Source organism: Meriones unguiculatus, chromosome 9, assembly GCF_030254825.1.
Source record: "Meriones unguiculatus strain TT.TT164.6M chromosome 9, Bangor_MerUng_6.1, whole genome shotgun sequence".
Classification (NCBI taxonomy): domain Eukaryota; kingdom Metazoa; phylum Chordata; class Mammalia; order Rodentia; family Muridae; genus Meriones; species Meriones unguiculatus.
Window position 1 is genome coordinate 2132741 of NC_083357.1, and position 17276 is coordinate 2150016.

The 17276-nt window shown below is 45.9% G+C and overlaps 1 protein-coding gene across 1 annotated transcript in view; it reads right to left on the reverse strand.

The window, feature by feature from the left end:
* Positions 1-17276, reverse strand: part of Gch1 (GTP cyclohydrolase 1) — a 30841-nt gene that overhangs the window by 1324 nt on the left and 12241 nt on the right. Inside the window, exons 2-5 of the mRNA XM_021641251.2 lie at positions 11446-11555; positions 7544-7599; positions 1357-1388; positions 258-342 (exon numbers count right to left, since the gene is read on the reverse strand). Of these exons, the coding sequence (XP_021496926.1) occupies positions 258-342; positions 1357-1388; positions 7544-7599; positions 11446-11555 (283 nt within the window). The remainder of the gene's footprint in view (positions 1-257; positions 343-1356; positions 1389-7543; positions 7600-11445; positions 11556-17276) is intronic.

Sequence of the window (17276 nt, forward strand, 5' to 3'; positions counted from 1 at the left end):
TGTAATTACCCCCGGCTCCACAACCATCACAGGCACAGAGATGCGACAGGATCCCAATAAGATTAGAAACAAAACAAAAATCTTTTCTGTGCCCTGGCTCCTCAGGCAGCACCACAGTGAGGAAGGAGAAAAGCAGCTGGAGCCCGTGGCTTGGGTCACCCTCAGCGCAGGCTACGGCTACGTGGTCCCAGAGAGGGGCTGAGGCACTAAAGGGGGGGTCGGCCTCAGTATGTCATCAAAAGTGGGCTCGGACTTACGTGGCTTCGATGACCACCCCAACACCAGCAGGCTGCAGGGCTTCTGTGATGGCCACCGCGATTTGTTTGGTGAGGCGCTCCTGAACTGTGGGTGTGACAGAGGGAGCTTTAAAAGCCAGACACAAACAGCTAGAAGATTATTTCCCTCTGGAATCTTTGTGATCTTGCAAAGCAGACTTCTGTGAGACAACATCTAAGCATGCCAGCTTTCCCTGAGATTATTCTGTCTTCTAAGTAAACCTCAGAGAAGTCCCTCGTCAGTTTCCTCGTGGGCACTACAGGCCCTGAAGGAAGCCTGGCCCTCCTGCACCTCTGCGGGGAAGGGGCCAGAACAGCCAGTGTCTCTTCCGAGTGCACCAAGAACTGAGCCCAGCTCAGAAGCATCTCCGGGGGGTGAAGTTACCTTGCAGGCAGCTATTAGCACAGAGAGTAACTGCTGAGATGCTGAAAACCGATGCAGGGACCTGAATAACTCAGTTTCTCATGTGTTTGTTTTGTTTTCTGAGACAGGGTCTCTCTGTGTATCCCTGGCTGTCCTGGAACTCACTCTGGAGACCAGGCTGGCCCTGAACTCGGAGACCCACCTCCTGAGTGTGGGAATTAAAGATGGGCACCACCACTGCCTGGCTAATAATTCAGTCTGACAAAACAACTTGTCTTTGAACACATACAAAGGTGTTCTCAGAATCGTGCCAAAGCTGGAAAGCTGACAAAATCCCCAAATGTCGAGCAGAGCAGAGACTGGCTGGAGGATTAGCTCGGACAATGGAATTTGAAACAGCCACAGAAGTGAAGGACATGGTTAGGGGTGTGAGGTGTGGGGGTTGTTTAAGATGTGTTAGGTGAAAAGGAGATGGGGAGAGGCATGAGGCCAATCACATATGAGCCCACTTCCGTTGTGTGAAGGATCTGACTGAAAGTGTTGACACATGCAGACATATGAAAGCACATAGGGGCTTCCTCTACAGGTTTAAAACACATGTGTCCGGCACCTCCCTCAGAGGGCTCCATTTCTGTACCGTATTTACTGCATTTGTAACAGGATAAAACTATTTGTTCTCTAAGGGAGATGTCTTCTGTAAACAAAGATCGTGTTTACCTTGTAGTCTCCTGCTATAGATCTCTACAATCCTAGAAAAGAAACAATACTATGGTTAGTCCCAGGTTTGACATGAATTCAGCAAAGCTTCCCCATGAGACAAGGGGTGCTCCTCAGGAAGCACGGCAGCTCATGAGTCAAGCAAGACTTGGGGCAGCGATGGGATGTGAGCAAGGAGGACGGCTTTTGGGAAGCAGCAGGAGGTGTGTTCTAGCAGACCACTGTCACGCCTCAGCTCTGCGCCCTATGTCCTTACAGGGAGATGGAGAGGTAATAAGGCCACTTAGGAAAAACACAGTCATAGGGAGTAACAAACCTTGATGCTCCCCAGTCATTAATTTCAGGCTAAGACTCAGGCACTCCAATTAATCATTGTTTTATCAGAGCTTAAAGTTCAAGTTAAAAATAAAAAAAGGCTGTTTGTTAATTAATAGTAGGTCGACTACTGAACCAGCTAAATCTATTAGAGTAATCAGATTAGAGCAGATAAGATTTCTTAGGCTTTTCTTTACAAAAGGTTTATATAAGTATTTCACAGGATTAATGCTCTCCCAAATTAGAGGCTCCTGGCCTTACAATGAAACCTACCAGGTGGTAGTGTGGATGGCCCATGTGAGGGTGGCAATTGGCACTACACAACTTTTTAGAAAAAATTACTGTTTGCTCACAATTTGGACTCCATTTAAGAGTCACTAATTGGACATTCTATGACACACACCCGTACACCTTTCTGGCAAGTTGCTTCTTTTTAGTTACAAGGTTACACTTAGTTGCAGGAATAGCATCACATTTACCACCCAGTCTGGGGATTCCCTCCTGGCAGGAGTTATTCTATTTCTTGGCCCAGTAGTTATAAAATGTAGAAGAAGTAGGATACTGTTTTAGTTGAGCAAAACAAATGTGGGGTTTTTTTTGTTTGTTTGTTTGTTTTAAGACCAGAAATAGGAGCTACTGGGTTGAATTTTTAAAAGAAAGCATGGCAGATATTTAGAGACTGTGGGCTGAGCCACCTCTCCAGCACCATGGCCCACAAGGCCCACCTTGAGCCTTCTGAAGGCCACCGGGGTGACCAGGGCGTGGTGCGCATGTCCTTGTAGGCGCTTCTTCCTGCTCCTGTGAATCATTCACTGCACCTCGGTGTGGATGATTGGTGATTTTAGCGTAGAGCGTTTATATGGGAATGAGCCTCACTGGCTCTGAAAACAGCTTAGCAAATAACATGTTGGGACAGACTTTTCTGCCTTCGGAATTTGTGCGGCTGTATTTGTAGATGAGCTCAGTCTGTAACAATTTCCCGTCTCCACAGCCTATGCTATCAGGAGTAGGCAGTGTCATCACGTCACTCAAGCAGCTTTTCAGGGTCTTCCATGAATTTGCCTTGGGTTTTCTTAACAAAGTCTCTATGTAACCCAGACTGCCCTGGAACTCACTATGTAAACCAGGCTGGCCTTGAACTCTGGGATCATCCAGCCTGAGCATACCACCATGCCCAGCTCTTCTATAACTTTATAATAATACATCAAAAAGTAGTGATCGTTTTGGTTAGTCAAAGAGGAGCAGTGACAAAACTGATCAGCTCTGACCCCTCCCACCCCAACACTAACCCGCATTCCCTTGTGGCCACTTTCACATGCAGTTTTCCCAGCATTCTGACCTCATCTGTGAAAACTGATCCATAATGGCTTTTAAAATTTGTTGAACACGGTGACTGACCCCTGCAACTCAGGCGTCCAGGAGTCTGATGTAAGAGGTCCACCTTGAGTTCTAGGCTAGCCTAAACTGAAGAGTAAAGCTCTAACAAAGAACAAAAATATTTCTGAAGGCTTTTAAGGTTCTTTTTGTTACATATGCTCTCATTCCTAATATTAACATGGATCGACTCAGTCAATTAAACCTCCAGCAATCTCTGACTCAGTATTTTCAGCATTTGGACTTGTAACTTCTCATCTCTGGGAGTTTTCTCAATCATTCCAAAGACCTTGAACTTAAAAGCTATGGGTAGTCACAAAAGGGACCGGGTAATTAAATCTGCACTGGAGAAAGAGCACTCCAGCAGCACTCATGATTCAAGGACCCTTAGAAGAGGCACAACAGAGTTGGAATATATAATCCAGGAGGAAGATGGAGGCTCAGCAGAGGGTGGCAGAAAGGACAGCAAGTGGAAAGCTCATGCCAGCCAGAAGATGAGGCAAGGAGCATCCAGGAGCAACAAAGGGTTTCTTCCTCATTCCTGGACCTAAATACATCAAGCTATAACAAAGACTTAAACATAAAGTAAAGCCTGAATACATACAACTACAAATAGGTAGAGAACTTGTGACCAGAGAACACTTTATATATAAAGTTTATTTATGGAAATATAATACTGCAGAACCAGGCATAGTGGTGCATGCCTGTCAGCTCAGCACACAAAGGCTGTCAGGATGGTTCCAAGTTCAAGGTCAGCTTCAGTTATACAGTTTGAGGCCACCCTGAGTTATGTATCAAGAGCCTGTCTCAAAAACAAAAACCAACCAAACAACCCTTAAAGCAAAATCAGGAGAAAGTGAAAAGCACTGACACACGTGAACACTTACAGAGCTGTAGACATCAGTGACAAAAAGACAACGTTAAGAAAATCTAAATCACAGTGGCATGGAGATCTTGCTCTAATCAGAATGGCTATTCTCAGAAAAGCAACAATGACCAGAATCACAAAGCCTTAGGAGGAGCCTTACACAAGGTCAATGTATATGTAAACTACTACATCCACAATAGAAAACAGAACGGAAGTTCCTAAACAGTGCACTAACAGCAATATGATCCAGGCATGCAATGCAGTGCACAGACATGAATGCATGCAGTAGACAGACATGCATGCATGCAGTGCACAGACATGCATTCATGCACAACACCCTCAGCCATAAGTCAAAATTTTAAGTCTTTAAAATGTTTTTTAAAAAAGTTGCAATGTTGGGCACAGTGTCACAGCTTATAGGATCTCATCACCCTTGGGTTAAATCCCTTATGTCTGGCAATGACTCTGGCTGCACACGCTAGAACTTTCCTTGCTCCTGCTGTCTTGTTCCCCTTTGTTCAGGCGTCAGCCACACCGCAGAAGTTCTTCCGTTTAGAATCTGGGCATTCCTTTACCTCTGGATCTCTTAGCACCACTGTCACTGCAGTTGTTTCGGGAACTTTGGATTGAACTCAGGGCTTTGGGCATGAGGTTGTATATTTCTCTGGCTACAGCCACCTCATCCCGTTCACCCTCCAAGAGGGGAGTGCTATTTCCCTCTGACCATTGCATAGCTGGCCTAGAAAGCCCTTATATGCGAGGTAGCTCAATGCCCAGGTTAGCAAAGACTATCCCCAGGATTCCAAAATCAAGATTTGATTATATTCATTCCATTGTTCTCAGGCAGGAAAATGTTCAGCTTCTGAGCAACGAGGAGAATTTCTATTTGATTTGAGTTTACTCTAGACTTCCACTAGAACCAAACCAACTCACTTGTGATGCCTTCCTGTGACCCAAGGATTTGCTGCTTGATATTTGACTTTCCTGGGATGGAAAGGTCATGCATTTGAAGGTGAGCAGACAACAGACTTCACACACAAGATTAAAACGAACAGCGAGGTTTTGCTAAGGCGTGGCTCTCCGCTATTACTCCTCGTTCTCAAAGCATTCTTTCTTCTTAAAAGAAACAGGCAGTTGGATAAAAATCTCAGTTGACTTTTCTGCTTAACAAACCCTTCCTTCAAAATTTTTATAAAACATGAAAGTAACACACACTCAATGCCTTGGCTTGGCGCTGTTTTATTCTTACATTGTAATCCTATTAGCACAATGGCAAATCCCCATGCTAACAATCAGCTCCTTTGTATTGCTTCATGGAAGATTTTTTTAAGATCTCTTCACTAAGACTGGACATACTCCAGACTGTCCTCCTGTGCTTCTGAGTCCCATTTGTTCCACGACCCCACAGGCTCACCCTACAAACCATGTCTCATGACACCAGCAGAGGATGGCCTTCAGGGTCCGGTTCAGTGTAGAGCCACTCACTTGCCCAGACTGAGTGAAGCCTGGGCTTGATTCTTAGCGCCAAAGAGAGGGAATAGGACCACACCTAAGCGTGCAGTGCTCTGTGAAACTTTTTATAAGGAAGCCTTCTACCAACTACATCTTCCCTGCAGACAGCCTGTTGGTCTCAGCAGTGCCAGAATCCCCGAGATAAGGCAGAGCTAGCCTTCTTGAGAAAGAAAACATCAGAAAACTGGCCCCACGGCTGCGTTTGTGCAATAAGCACACTGATGATACTACTATTCACGCTGACATACATTGGTTTTCGCTGTTATTGGGAGCAGCAGCTGGGAAGATTGCTCTCGCTTTTCTGTTGCTGCGATGAAACACCGTGACAACTTCTATCAGGGTTTATCTGGGCCCACGGATCCACCACAGACATGGTGGGAGGCACAGAGAGGCAGGCACAGAAGCTGGAAGGCCAAGCTAAGAGCTCATGTCTTGAACCACAGCAAAAAGCAGAAAGAGCAAACTGGGAATGGCATGGAGCTTTCGAAACCTCAAAGCCCCCTCTACTAACATGCTTCCTCCAGCAAGGCTATCCCTCCGAGATCAGTGCCACCAGCTGGGGATTGTGTTCATTCCCGTGAGCCCATGAGAAACAGTCTCATGCAACCACAACAAGTTTATACAGATTCCAAAAAAGACATGAAGAAGATGAGGGGATGTGGCAAATCCTACCCTCACCCACTAAAGCCACAGAACAATCAGTCAGACTTATTTGTTCCAATGTGACTGAGGTCACTGTAACCTCAGAGAAGTGAGGCACACTTAGGTGTAAATGCAATCAGTGTGCATTCATTACCTACCCTTTCATTTGGTTCTTAACTTACACGTACACACACCTCCCAGTATTTCCCCTGATAATCCAGGATTCACTAACCCATAAAAACAGACTAAAACACAAAAGGACATTTAGGGGCAATAAAACGCTGACGGCCGGCGCCTAGCAGAGATGTATGAACACAAACCCTCACACTGACTTCCAGATAAACACAAATTACAGCATGCATAACACATCACCTCCTCTTCCTGGATCCCAAGTAAAAGTGGCAGCAAGTTGTTATGGTTTGGTTTGGTTTGGTTTTTGAGACAGGGTCTCTCTATATAGCCCCGGCTATCTGTAACCCACTAAGCAGATCAGGCTGGCCTTAAACTCTGCCTGCCTTTCTCCTGAGTGATGCCACCATGCCCAACTTGAAATGATTTAATTCATGAACATGTAGGAAAAAGAACAGTAAAGATAAGAGAGTAAGCCAGGCAAAGGGTGATTCCCTTGTATCTACAGAGGCAAATGACCTAGAGGTGGATGGACTAGCCTGCAGGAACCTGAGAACCATACCCGGCACAGGTGCAAAGAAAAGCAAGATGCCAGAGCCCCATAAGCAGATTGATCTATACTTTAAAAACACATAACTCTCACGCTAACAAAGGCCCCACGTGGCTTGGCTGTATGACTTTCAAGAGTCCTGGTAAAGACTTTTATCTTTATTTTATGTTTCCAGAAAACATGACTTTTATCAAAACAAAGAGTTTCCTACAGTGTACTTGACACTGCTTTCCATACATATACACAGCTGCTCCTCTATTCCCTGACCCCCAAATATGGAGATGGTACAGTTTAGACTCTCCTATCCCTCACTGTTAACTAACCTCCCCCGTAAGACCTAGGACTGTGGGTGGGGTGGAGGTAACCTTGGATCTTTTCCAGTTAGGGGAAACTCTATATAGAGAAAGTTGTGAGTTCCTGTCAGTGATGGGTTGGGGGAGAAAAGGGCAGAGACAGTGTTTCTGGTCTTAAAAAGTAGGACTGCCTATGCAGGCACAGATTAAGTTATAATGTAACTTCTAAGCTAGATCCATACAGGTGGAATTAAGAATTTTTTCCAATTTACTTATTTTTATTTTATGTGCATTGGTGTTTTGTCTATATGTATATCTGTGTGAGAGTGTCAGATCCTGGGATTACAAACAGCTGTGAGCTGCCATGTGAGAGCTGGGAATTGAACCCAGATCCTCTGAAAGAATATATAGTGCTCTTAACTGCTAAGCCATCTCTCCATCCCAGAAGTTAGAAATGTTGAGAGTCTAGGCAGACAGGAACAGTTCTCTGAACTTTATACCTACCTGGCAAGTTTGCTGAGACCAAGGACTTGCTTGTTAGGAAGATAACCAATATGGACCTTCAGAGAAGAGAAATATTTGTTACCTACATAAAGAGGCAGATAGCATTTTGTAACAATGCAAATAGATACAGAAAGACCACAGTGTGCACACATGTAAGCTTGTCACAGTGACACTGGACCTTTAAAACCTATGCAGCACACCTTTATCCCAGGCCTCAGGAGGCAGAGGCAGGTGGATCTCTGAGTTCCAGGCCAGCCTGGTCTACAGAGTGAATTCTAGAACAGCCATGGCTATACAGAGAAACCCTGTCTCAAAAAAACAAAGTTGTAATGTTCCTTGCTAAAGTTAAATTCTTGATTTAAATCTGAAAAAGGAAAAAGGTATTCAGTAAAGGGGAAAAACAACCCCATGAGATCACAGTATAACCAGGAGACTCCTTTAAATGGCAGAAACTGCCTGTATAAATGTTGCTATTCCATGTGTCATGTAGCTTTACAAATCCACTCCTGAGCCCTGCAGGCATCTCCAAGTCCTTTTACTTTAGCTGCCCCTTCTGAGATGCTGGAGAGCTCCATCATCCTGATAGAAGAACAAGAACACAGTCACCTCTAATGGCTCTTGAAGAACATGAACCTATGACCCGGGTGTTCACAGGACTTGCTAGGACAAAGCATCTTAAAATGTAACAATGGATGGAGAGCTGTGGTGTAAATGTTACCACTTCTTCAGACAAGAATTAAAGGATGAGCAAGCATATCTTTACCAAGACTCATAAGGTAAGGGGCTATTTGTTGGCAGTCACCCAATTTTAAACTTCCAATACAATTGCATCCTGAATGCCAGCATGAGCCAGTAGCACATGAACCAGCTGAACATTGATTGTTCATACATTTATAGAATCCATGCAGTAGTACTTGGCACTATGCGTAAAGACAACTGTCTTCCTGCTAGGCAGGAGGAAAAAGCAAAGCAGCGCAGACACCAGGATCACAGAAGGAAGGCAGCGAGATGCAACAGTCAAGGTCTGAGGACAGGATGAGTGTCTTGCGTCTAGATGAGTCACTCCACCCATCCTTTCCACTGTCCTGGACAAGAAGAGACTAACTTCCCACCCACAATAAAAGGCAAAGATGAGCAAGAAGGTCCATCAACATTAGCCTGATGGCCATGAAGTCTTAGCACTCTGAACTACTTGGGTGAGAAATGTTCAGCCTGATACTACAAATCTAATCTGGTTTATAGGCAATACAGAGGCTGTCGTGAACAAACTCAGCAGGTTAGACTCTCTACAGAATAACCAGCCTGGGTTCTTCAGTAGGAAGATGTGGGAGAATTCCAACTCAGGAGACATAGGATTGAACCTAGTCCCTCATGCATGCCAGGCAAGCCTCTGAGCCTCTAACACCCTCAGCCTAACGTGACTATGAGCTAGATTCTTCAGACAAACCAACAGTAAAAATTTTCTGAACCAAGTTGAAAAACTTGGGTTACTAATGTTATTTAGGACACACTATAAATTCCTGTGGTGGTTTGTGAATAAGAAAATATTTTACAGATGCATATTAATTGGTATCATGACTTATAAATATTTCAGAAATACCGATTAATAATTAATGCTATGTATATTGTACGCGTCACAAGTGGCTATGTATAATGTAATGTGGTCCTGTATTGGGCTAGAGAGATGGCTCGGAGGTTAAAAGCACTGTTTGCTCTTCCAGAGGTCCTGAGTTCAATTCCCAGTGACCACACGGTGGCTCACAACCATCTGTAATGAGATCTGGTGCCCTCTTTTACATGCAGGTGTGCATGCAGACAGAACACTGTATTCATAATAAATAAATAAATAAATAAATCTTTAAAAAAATGATGGTGGTTCTGCATTGACAACTGCTGGTTGGTGGGAATATGGGACTCCATAATGCTAGTCCTTCTGCTACTATATGCGTTCAATTTTTTTCTTTTCTAAAAGTGTTCAAGAGATAGATAGATAGATAGACAGAAAGATAGACAGAAAGATAGACAGATGAATAGAGTAAACTGAATACTACAGAGGAAAGTGCCAAGTGAAGCTGGAATATTAAATTTTGATAAATTCCCCACATTCCTGGGAGAGCAAATTGATACAACCACCTTAGAGAGCCAAAGGTCAATATGGGCATACCTCATGATCCTGCAGTGCCACTCCAAGATACAGCCCCATAGCCTTGGCAGTCCTGGAACTGACTATGTAAACCAGGCTGGGAAGAAAGGACTATATAACCAAGTGCTGTGAGCGGTGTGTGCCCCCATGTCCAGCTCAAGCTATATGGTTACAGAAAACAACAAAAACACCCAAGAGCTGAACTGTGGTTTCTACAAGGCAATAATGTATAACAATGAAAATACAGACATCTTTATGTGTTGTGCTATTTCTATGTTTTACAACCATAAAAAAATAAGATATTTTAACAAAAAGGTGAAGCCAATATTAGTACTTATTAAATTCAAATGATGGGTAGATACTCATATCATTTCTCTCCATTAATTTTCTGTTGGAAAATTAGTAACAGAAAGTCAAAATAGGATCAAACTATTATGAGAGCAGGCTTAACAGGACATCTCACTGTTGTAAACATACATGCTCTCAAAGGTGCAGAGTGACAACTGCATGACTTATGATCCAGCTTGCATTTGATTCTCTTTTTCTAATATAAAGAAAAAGGGATAGACTCCAGTTAAATCCACTAATACCATAACCTCTGGCTCCAGAAACTCTGCAGTCATCCTGCTCATGTCAGGACGTCAAGCTCTGCACATGTGGGTTTTGGATCAAACACTTCACTCAGAACACAGGACAATGCTTTCCAGGGCAGTAAAAACTACCACGAAAGGGCGTAATTTCAGCCTGACTATCGCGACCTATAAACTGGGTATTAAAGATGAACGCCTGTCCTGGTCCATCTTCGGGGTCTGTTCTGTTTGTTTTTGAGACAAGATCTTCTGTGTAACACAGGCTGGCCCCAAACTCTCCATCTCAAGGGTGCTGGTGTTAGAAGTCCATGCCACCTCTCTGTGTAACACAGGCTGGCCCCAAACTCTCCATCTCAAGGGTGCTGGTGTTAGAAGTCCATGCCACCTCTCTGTGTAACACAGGCTGGCCCCAAACTCTCCATCTCAAGGGTGCTGGTGTTAGAAGTCCAGGCCACCTCTCTGTGTAACACAGGCTGGCCCCAAACTCTCCATCTCGAGAGTGCTGGTATCAGAAGTCCAGGCCACCTCAGCTAGCAGCTTTCTCCTTACATTTCCTTTGCTGCTGTTTTTTTGAGACAGGGTTTCTCTTTGTAACCCTGGGTGTCCTGGAACTTGCTCTGTAGACCAGGCGGGCCCCAATCGTCCTGCCTCTGCCTCTATGGGATTGCAAGTGCGCACCACCACTGCCCAGCTTAAATTTCCACTTCGGTTAGCCAAAATTAAGAGTCAAAAATTACCTATGTAAACTGTAAATCTTAAGAACAGTGAGAATCAGCTGATAAACTGAGCTAATAGGGGCTCACAGGGATTGAACCAACAACCAGGACACCTACAGAGGACTGACCTAGACCCTCTGCACTTATGTTACAGTTGTGTAGCTTAGTCTTGGGTGGGACTCTGAACAGTGGGAGCAGAGGCCACTGACTGTTGCCTGCCTTTGGGATCCTTTCCTCCTACTGGGTCGCTTTGCCTAGCCTTAATAGGAGAGGAGGCACCTTGTCACGGCTGCACTTTTCTAAAGAGAAGGGGAGGAGTGGATTGGGGAAGAGGGGAGATGTATGTGCGTGTACTTATATATATTAAAACAGTTGGCAGTTTGAAATATAATTATCCTGATTTGAGGTTTCCATTATTCTTCCTTAAGTCATTAGGCAACAAGGAGAACCTACCCTTCCCACAAACGGCACGAGGTGATGCTCACACATGGAGAACATATCGATGTCCTTCACAATCACCATCTCGTCATGATCCTCATCAAATATGGCATCATTCAAGACATCTGAAATCAGGAAAACACAAACAGAAGAGCCACTTTGGTAAAATACAAAAAGATAAAAATACTTTTAAACCCTTACAAAAATATTCAGAAAATAAAAATTAGTTAATTTTCCCTATTGAGTGAACAGTCTTTCTTTAACTAATTAAAAAAAAAAAAAACCTGGACACTGTTTCATGAGAAATGCAGACTTCGGAGTGTATTTGCATCATGAGCTGAAGGAAGGGAAGAGAGGAGACGATATGGCAACATGAATGGCTGTTCCTGGAGGTGCAGACGCTTGTCACTCTGTCCACCTGCACCTTTCTAACGCATATGCACAAAGCCACCTATGAGAAAAACATTAAGCCTTAACTCTGACTTCTCAGGCCAGATCCATACACATGTAAACCTATTATATCCAAATAATTTCCTACACTTTGCAAAGTTCTCCAAAGTTATTATGAGAAGCATCAGACTTGTACTAAATAGTTGCCTTCCTGAGGACACAAATCTGCCTGTGTATGCAGTCAGAGGTAAGCCGGTCTCGGACATAGGGCCAGGCAGACAGGATGCTTTATGTTTAAAGACACTTATAAGTGTCCCTTCCTCATGCGCAGAGAAGGTTAACCAGAGGGTGCCCAAGGGAGCCCTGAGCTCACTTAACATTCTGTCACAGCAAGAGCATCCTGTCCTGGCTGCAGAAAGATAAAGGGACCTAAAGCCACAGCCATCACCGTGATAAAACCATGGTGATGACAAACTGGTGGATGCCCTAGTATTGTACATAGGGGCCACGTGTCATTGTCACATGAGAAGAGACGCTACACAGAGGCTGTTTTCTCACTTCTATAAAACAGATGCGTGCACAGGAAAACCCTCATCTCCCAGCTTGGCAGAGCAGATAACAGCAAGAGAGCTGGTATGTAACTGCAAGGATTCCGGGAAGACCCGATCCACACAGTACAATGAGGCAAGTGTGGGGAGGTGAGCACGGCTTTGGGCTGCCCACAGCGATTACCCCCTCAGAGAGGCAGGCTCTGAGTCACAGCAAAGTGCAGATGCCCACCCCCACTGCCTGACCTTCAGGGGCTATGCTACTGAGTCATGCGGAAGCCTCTGTTCTCAACAGGCTGCTGGGAGTCGCCTTGAACTGCGTGACAGGAAGTCACTGGGACGGATGTGCACAGGGTTTAAATGCGCCGGCCGACAGGGATGAGAGCAGCCCTGTCATTCTCTAAGTCAAAACCCCTTTTCCGGCAGCAGTCTCCTGTGCAGGGAGCTCTGCCCTAACCTTCGGTGGTATTTCTGAGAGCAGTTTAAATATAGCTCCCTGGTGTTCCCAGGAGCGCCCCGCCCCGCATTTCTCCAGGAGTTTAATATCATAAGGCCATGCCCAGCTCACTAAAATCCTTAACCACATGAGAAATATGAGTGAGAGTGAAAACAAAAGTGTTTCTAAACGGACTGAAGAGAATCCTGGGGGTGTCAGACGTTCATTTTCCATGACAAAGGAAACCTTCGAAGTTCTCACAACTACAGAGAGCACGTCAGTCGGCCTCAAGCTAGGCTGAGTAGGAACATGGTTCTTTTAGCAGCCGGGGCTGGACCTTAGGCAAGGCACACAGTGGAGGAAACAGCAGCTATACAGAGGAGAAGTTGGCAGATCAGGGTGTCTCCGCCTTTTCTAGGGCATAAGGACGTTGGATAACGCCTGTGTGGTGTTACCCAAAATTTGTAACTACAGTCCAATCATCAGAAAAACTGAGGACCATGCGACACTATAAGATCACTTTGCTAGCCAGGCGAGGCGGTGCTCCTGTAATCCCAGCACTCCGGGTCCGGACGGCTCTGAGGTCCAGGTCGGCCTGGTCTACAAAGCTGTAGGTAGACCCTGTTATATCTTTCCTGTCTTAGGATGTGTGTCTACTCCAGGCTCCAAACCATCTCACTTCACGTGTGAGGGCTGGAAGGCATCAGGTGTGGCACCGCCCCCCCCCCACACACACAATATCACTTTGGTAGAGAGTTTTCTTTCTTTTATTCTCTTTATTTCTTAGAGACCAGGTCTCCCTAAGTTATCCAGGCTAGTCTTGAACTCCTAATCCTCCCAGCTCAGCTTCCCAAGTAACTGGGATGATAAAGAGTGCACCATAACAGGAAAAGGCTGGAAATTATCAGAGCAGAGATTAGCGACACAGGAGAGCTAAGTGCAATTAAAACTGAAATGGGAATCTGAACAAAGCATGTAGTTGGCGGCATCACGCCAATATCGACTGAGGCGTTAGTGACTGTACCACACTGTGGCAGGGGAGAGGTCTTAATTCTGGGGTAGAAGCCCATAAAATGATGCACAAAGACCATCTTTGCAATTAAGTCTAAAATTACTTCAACATTTAAAGCGGGATGGTCTCCAACAACTGCGGTGTGTAAGCAGTGGAACGTGACAGTGACGCAGCACCGTGGAGTCATATGCCGAGTCTCTGAGCCGCAGAGTCGCGCGGGCGTGGGAAGGCTGCTGTACACCACACAGCGGCAGCCCGCCATCGACAGAGCACTCGGGCAGCGCCCACGCCGCAGCGCCCACGCCGCAGCGCCCACGCCGCAGCGCCCACGCCGCAGCGCCCACGAAGGCTGGCGTCCCGGTCATGGGACAGGCATGCGGAGTCCGGAGAGACTGCCCAGGGACACGCCCTCGTCCTCGGTGGGAGACTCCAGGAAAGGCAGAAGTACAGTGGTAGAAGGTTGCAAACGGCAGGAAGAAGCTTTTGGGGCGAGTGATTAAAAAAAGGCCCATATCATCATTGCCCTGGTGGCTAGATGTGTGGGTGCATGTGCGTGCGTGGTGAGCGTGTATTTTCTGTCTCAACTGTCACTGTAGAGTTGGAAGATGTTAGCTGTACCTTAATAAAGTTATTTTTCATTGTAATACAGTATGCGGCCTCACGTGTGACGTGGCCATTTATCCCAAAAGGAGCAACAGAAGGCTAAATCACAAAGCTAATAAAATAATTACTAATAAAAGGCTCACAGCTGGGTGGCGGCTACACTCGCCTTTATCTCCAGCACTGGGGAGGCAGAAACAGGCAGATCTCTACCAGTGTGAGGCTAGCCTGGTCAACAGGGTGAGTTCCAGGACAGCCAAGGATACAGAGAAACCCTGACTTAAAAAACAAACTACAACAAACAGACAAAATTAAATAGATACAGGGATCACAAACAAGAAAAAAGGGAGCAGCTGGAAAGGAACTGTTTTAAATATAAAGCCATATCTTGGATAGTTTTTTCTTTAAAGTAGTCATGTGTGTGGCGACGGGGCGTGTGCACACGTGAATGCAGATTGTGTGCAGTCACATGAAGGTACTGACAGTCCCCTGGAGCCGGAGCCAGAAGAGCTCCCAGTTGAACGTGGGCCCTCTGGAAGAGCAGCCAATACCCCTGCTCACTGAGCCACCTCTCCAGCCCCTGGCCTGCAGTTCTTACTTTGAGCCAAGAAGAAACCTACTCTTCCTCTTGAGGCTTAGCGCGTGTAGAACTGAGTATGTTGCCTGTATCCCATTTCATTAAAATGGATCCAGACTCTAAACTTGACCTCACCGAGTCATCTTTCTTCAATAATGAAGTTTCCCAGCTATATTTACTTATGTTTTGCTCTCACATATCTGAAAGCCACCATCTGTGGATAATAAGAACAAAGCTTTATCACAGATTGTTTTAATTTCCTGCCTGTTATCAGCAGCAAGAAGGTAACCCTGGAAACAGGGTTCACAGCATCCCCTCCCAACTGTTAGTCATAACCACAAAGGAAACCAGAGCAGCCTCCTGAAGGTGAGGTTTTGTCCACAGCACCACAGCACTTGCTGGTTTTAGGCAACAAAGCACCACAGCTGAGCAGCCATCCCTCCAGCTTTCCGCCTGCTAGGACCCTCCTGAAGGCCCACAACATCCTTGGAAGCAGATTAAAACACAAACTGCTGGGTCCCACCCACTGTCTCTGTAGGTCTGGGTGGGCTTGGGAAGAAAAGGTCTCAGACGCTACGATGCTGGCCCGATCCACATGCTGAAAGCTCCTGATCTGAAGCGTCTGCGTTGCTACACAGAATCTGCTAGATGCTCCTGCTCAAATATGCACAGGCACCTTTAGGACAAGCAGGGACCTGTTTCAGCCAAGGAGAAAGGCAGCTGGGAAACTCCTATCAGGGAAGCTTGTCTTTACTGTCTTCATTATTTGGGAGACAGGAATGGTATGCAAGCCCAGGGTGTCACACTTGATGCACCTTCCACCATTCAAACCTGATGAACAACAGCTTCAGGAGCTGGAGAGCACCTCCATCTTAAGGACAGGAAGGATATCCGCATACAGCTTTTCCTAGAGAAAGAGAAGGAGCCCTCCCCCCTGGGGGGGGCGGCACAATCCAGGGCATGGGGATCCTTTGCTCTTGCCCAGAATTTAATCACCCTAAAGGTGCCAAAGATCTATGCCATTTGAGGAAAATGCTTGTATCACAGGTCCAAACCCTTCCCGTGCCACAGGCTACCAGAGTAAACGCTCCACCCTGAGGCTTTGGCGTTTCCACAGCGCCCTTGTAACCCTTCAGAATCCAGCTTGGGAGAGCTCCCCTGTACCAGACTCCTTCAGAATCCAGCTTGGGAGAGCTCCCCTGTACCAGACTCCTTCAGAATCCAGCTTGGGAGAGCTCCCCTGTACCAGACTCCTTCAGAATCCAGCTTGGGAGAGCCCCCCTGTACCAGACTCCTTCAGAATCCAGCTTGGGAGAGCCCCCCTGTACCTAATAACCGCGCGGACCGTTCCCTCCCTCTACCCCTCACAGCACTCAGGCACACTCCGAGTGAGCCTTCCACTGGCAATTCACAGATTTAAATCTCTTTATGCCCCCAAACTGTTTTAAGGTTCTCCCTCTACTCTGTACAAATACAAAGCCTGCTGACTTAACCCTCCTCTCATAGCCTGTCCCAGTTGCTTCTGCTGCGTAACCAGAGCAAGTGTTCTACAGCACAATTTGTGAGCTCCATGGAGTCCATGGGCCAGAAATAGACAAGGCCCAGGGCAGGTAGGTGTATCCAGTGTTTCAGCTCTGTCTCAAACACCAGCAAGTGGTCTCTCCAAAGCTGTTGTCCTCAAAGTGTCTCCCATTCTTAAGACACTTTCCAATTAAGCCAATTCCCTGGTCCTCCCTCAGCGGGGAGGGGGAATATTTTAAGCATGATGTGGGCTTTGTGGTTTTGTGGGTTCTAGGAGGCCAGGTAAGGCAGTATGGCCACCATACGAAAGAAGCAGCTCTGTGTAATAAGTATGCATATATAAACATGCAATTCTGTGTCTTCTAATACTTCCGCAGGCATCACTTGAATCTACTGCAGTGACCCGTAAGACTGTAATGGAGTCAAATCCTGTTGATCAGGGCAAGAGCAAGCTTATAGACGGTCAGCAAGTATACAGCTAACTGAGGAACCGGGTCATGTGTAAGCTCTTCACTTCCTGTATTCAAGAAAGTCAAACTTGCGTTGCTAATGATGGGAATGTTTTTGTTTTCTGAAATAGAATCGAAGTATGACAGACTTCACCTCTGAGATGTGGAGATCAGGAATGTGCCACCGTGCCTGGCCATGATAGGGCTATGCTCTGAGAAAGGAGTCATCAAGCAGCTCGTTACCGCATGAACACCATGGGACATCTTACACGGCCTACTATACACCTCAACCATCATATTAACAGTGTCTGTG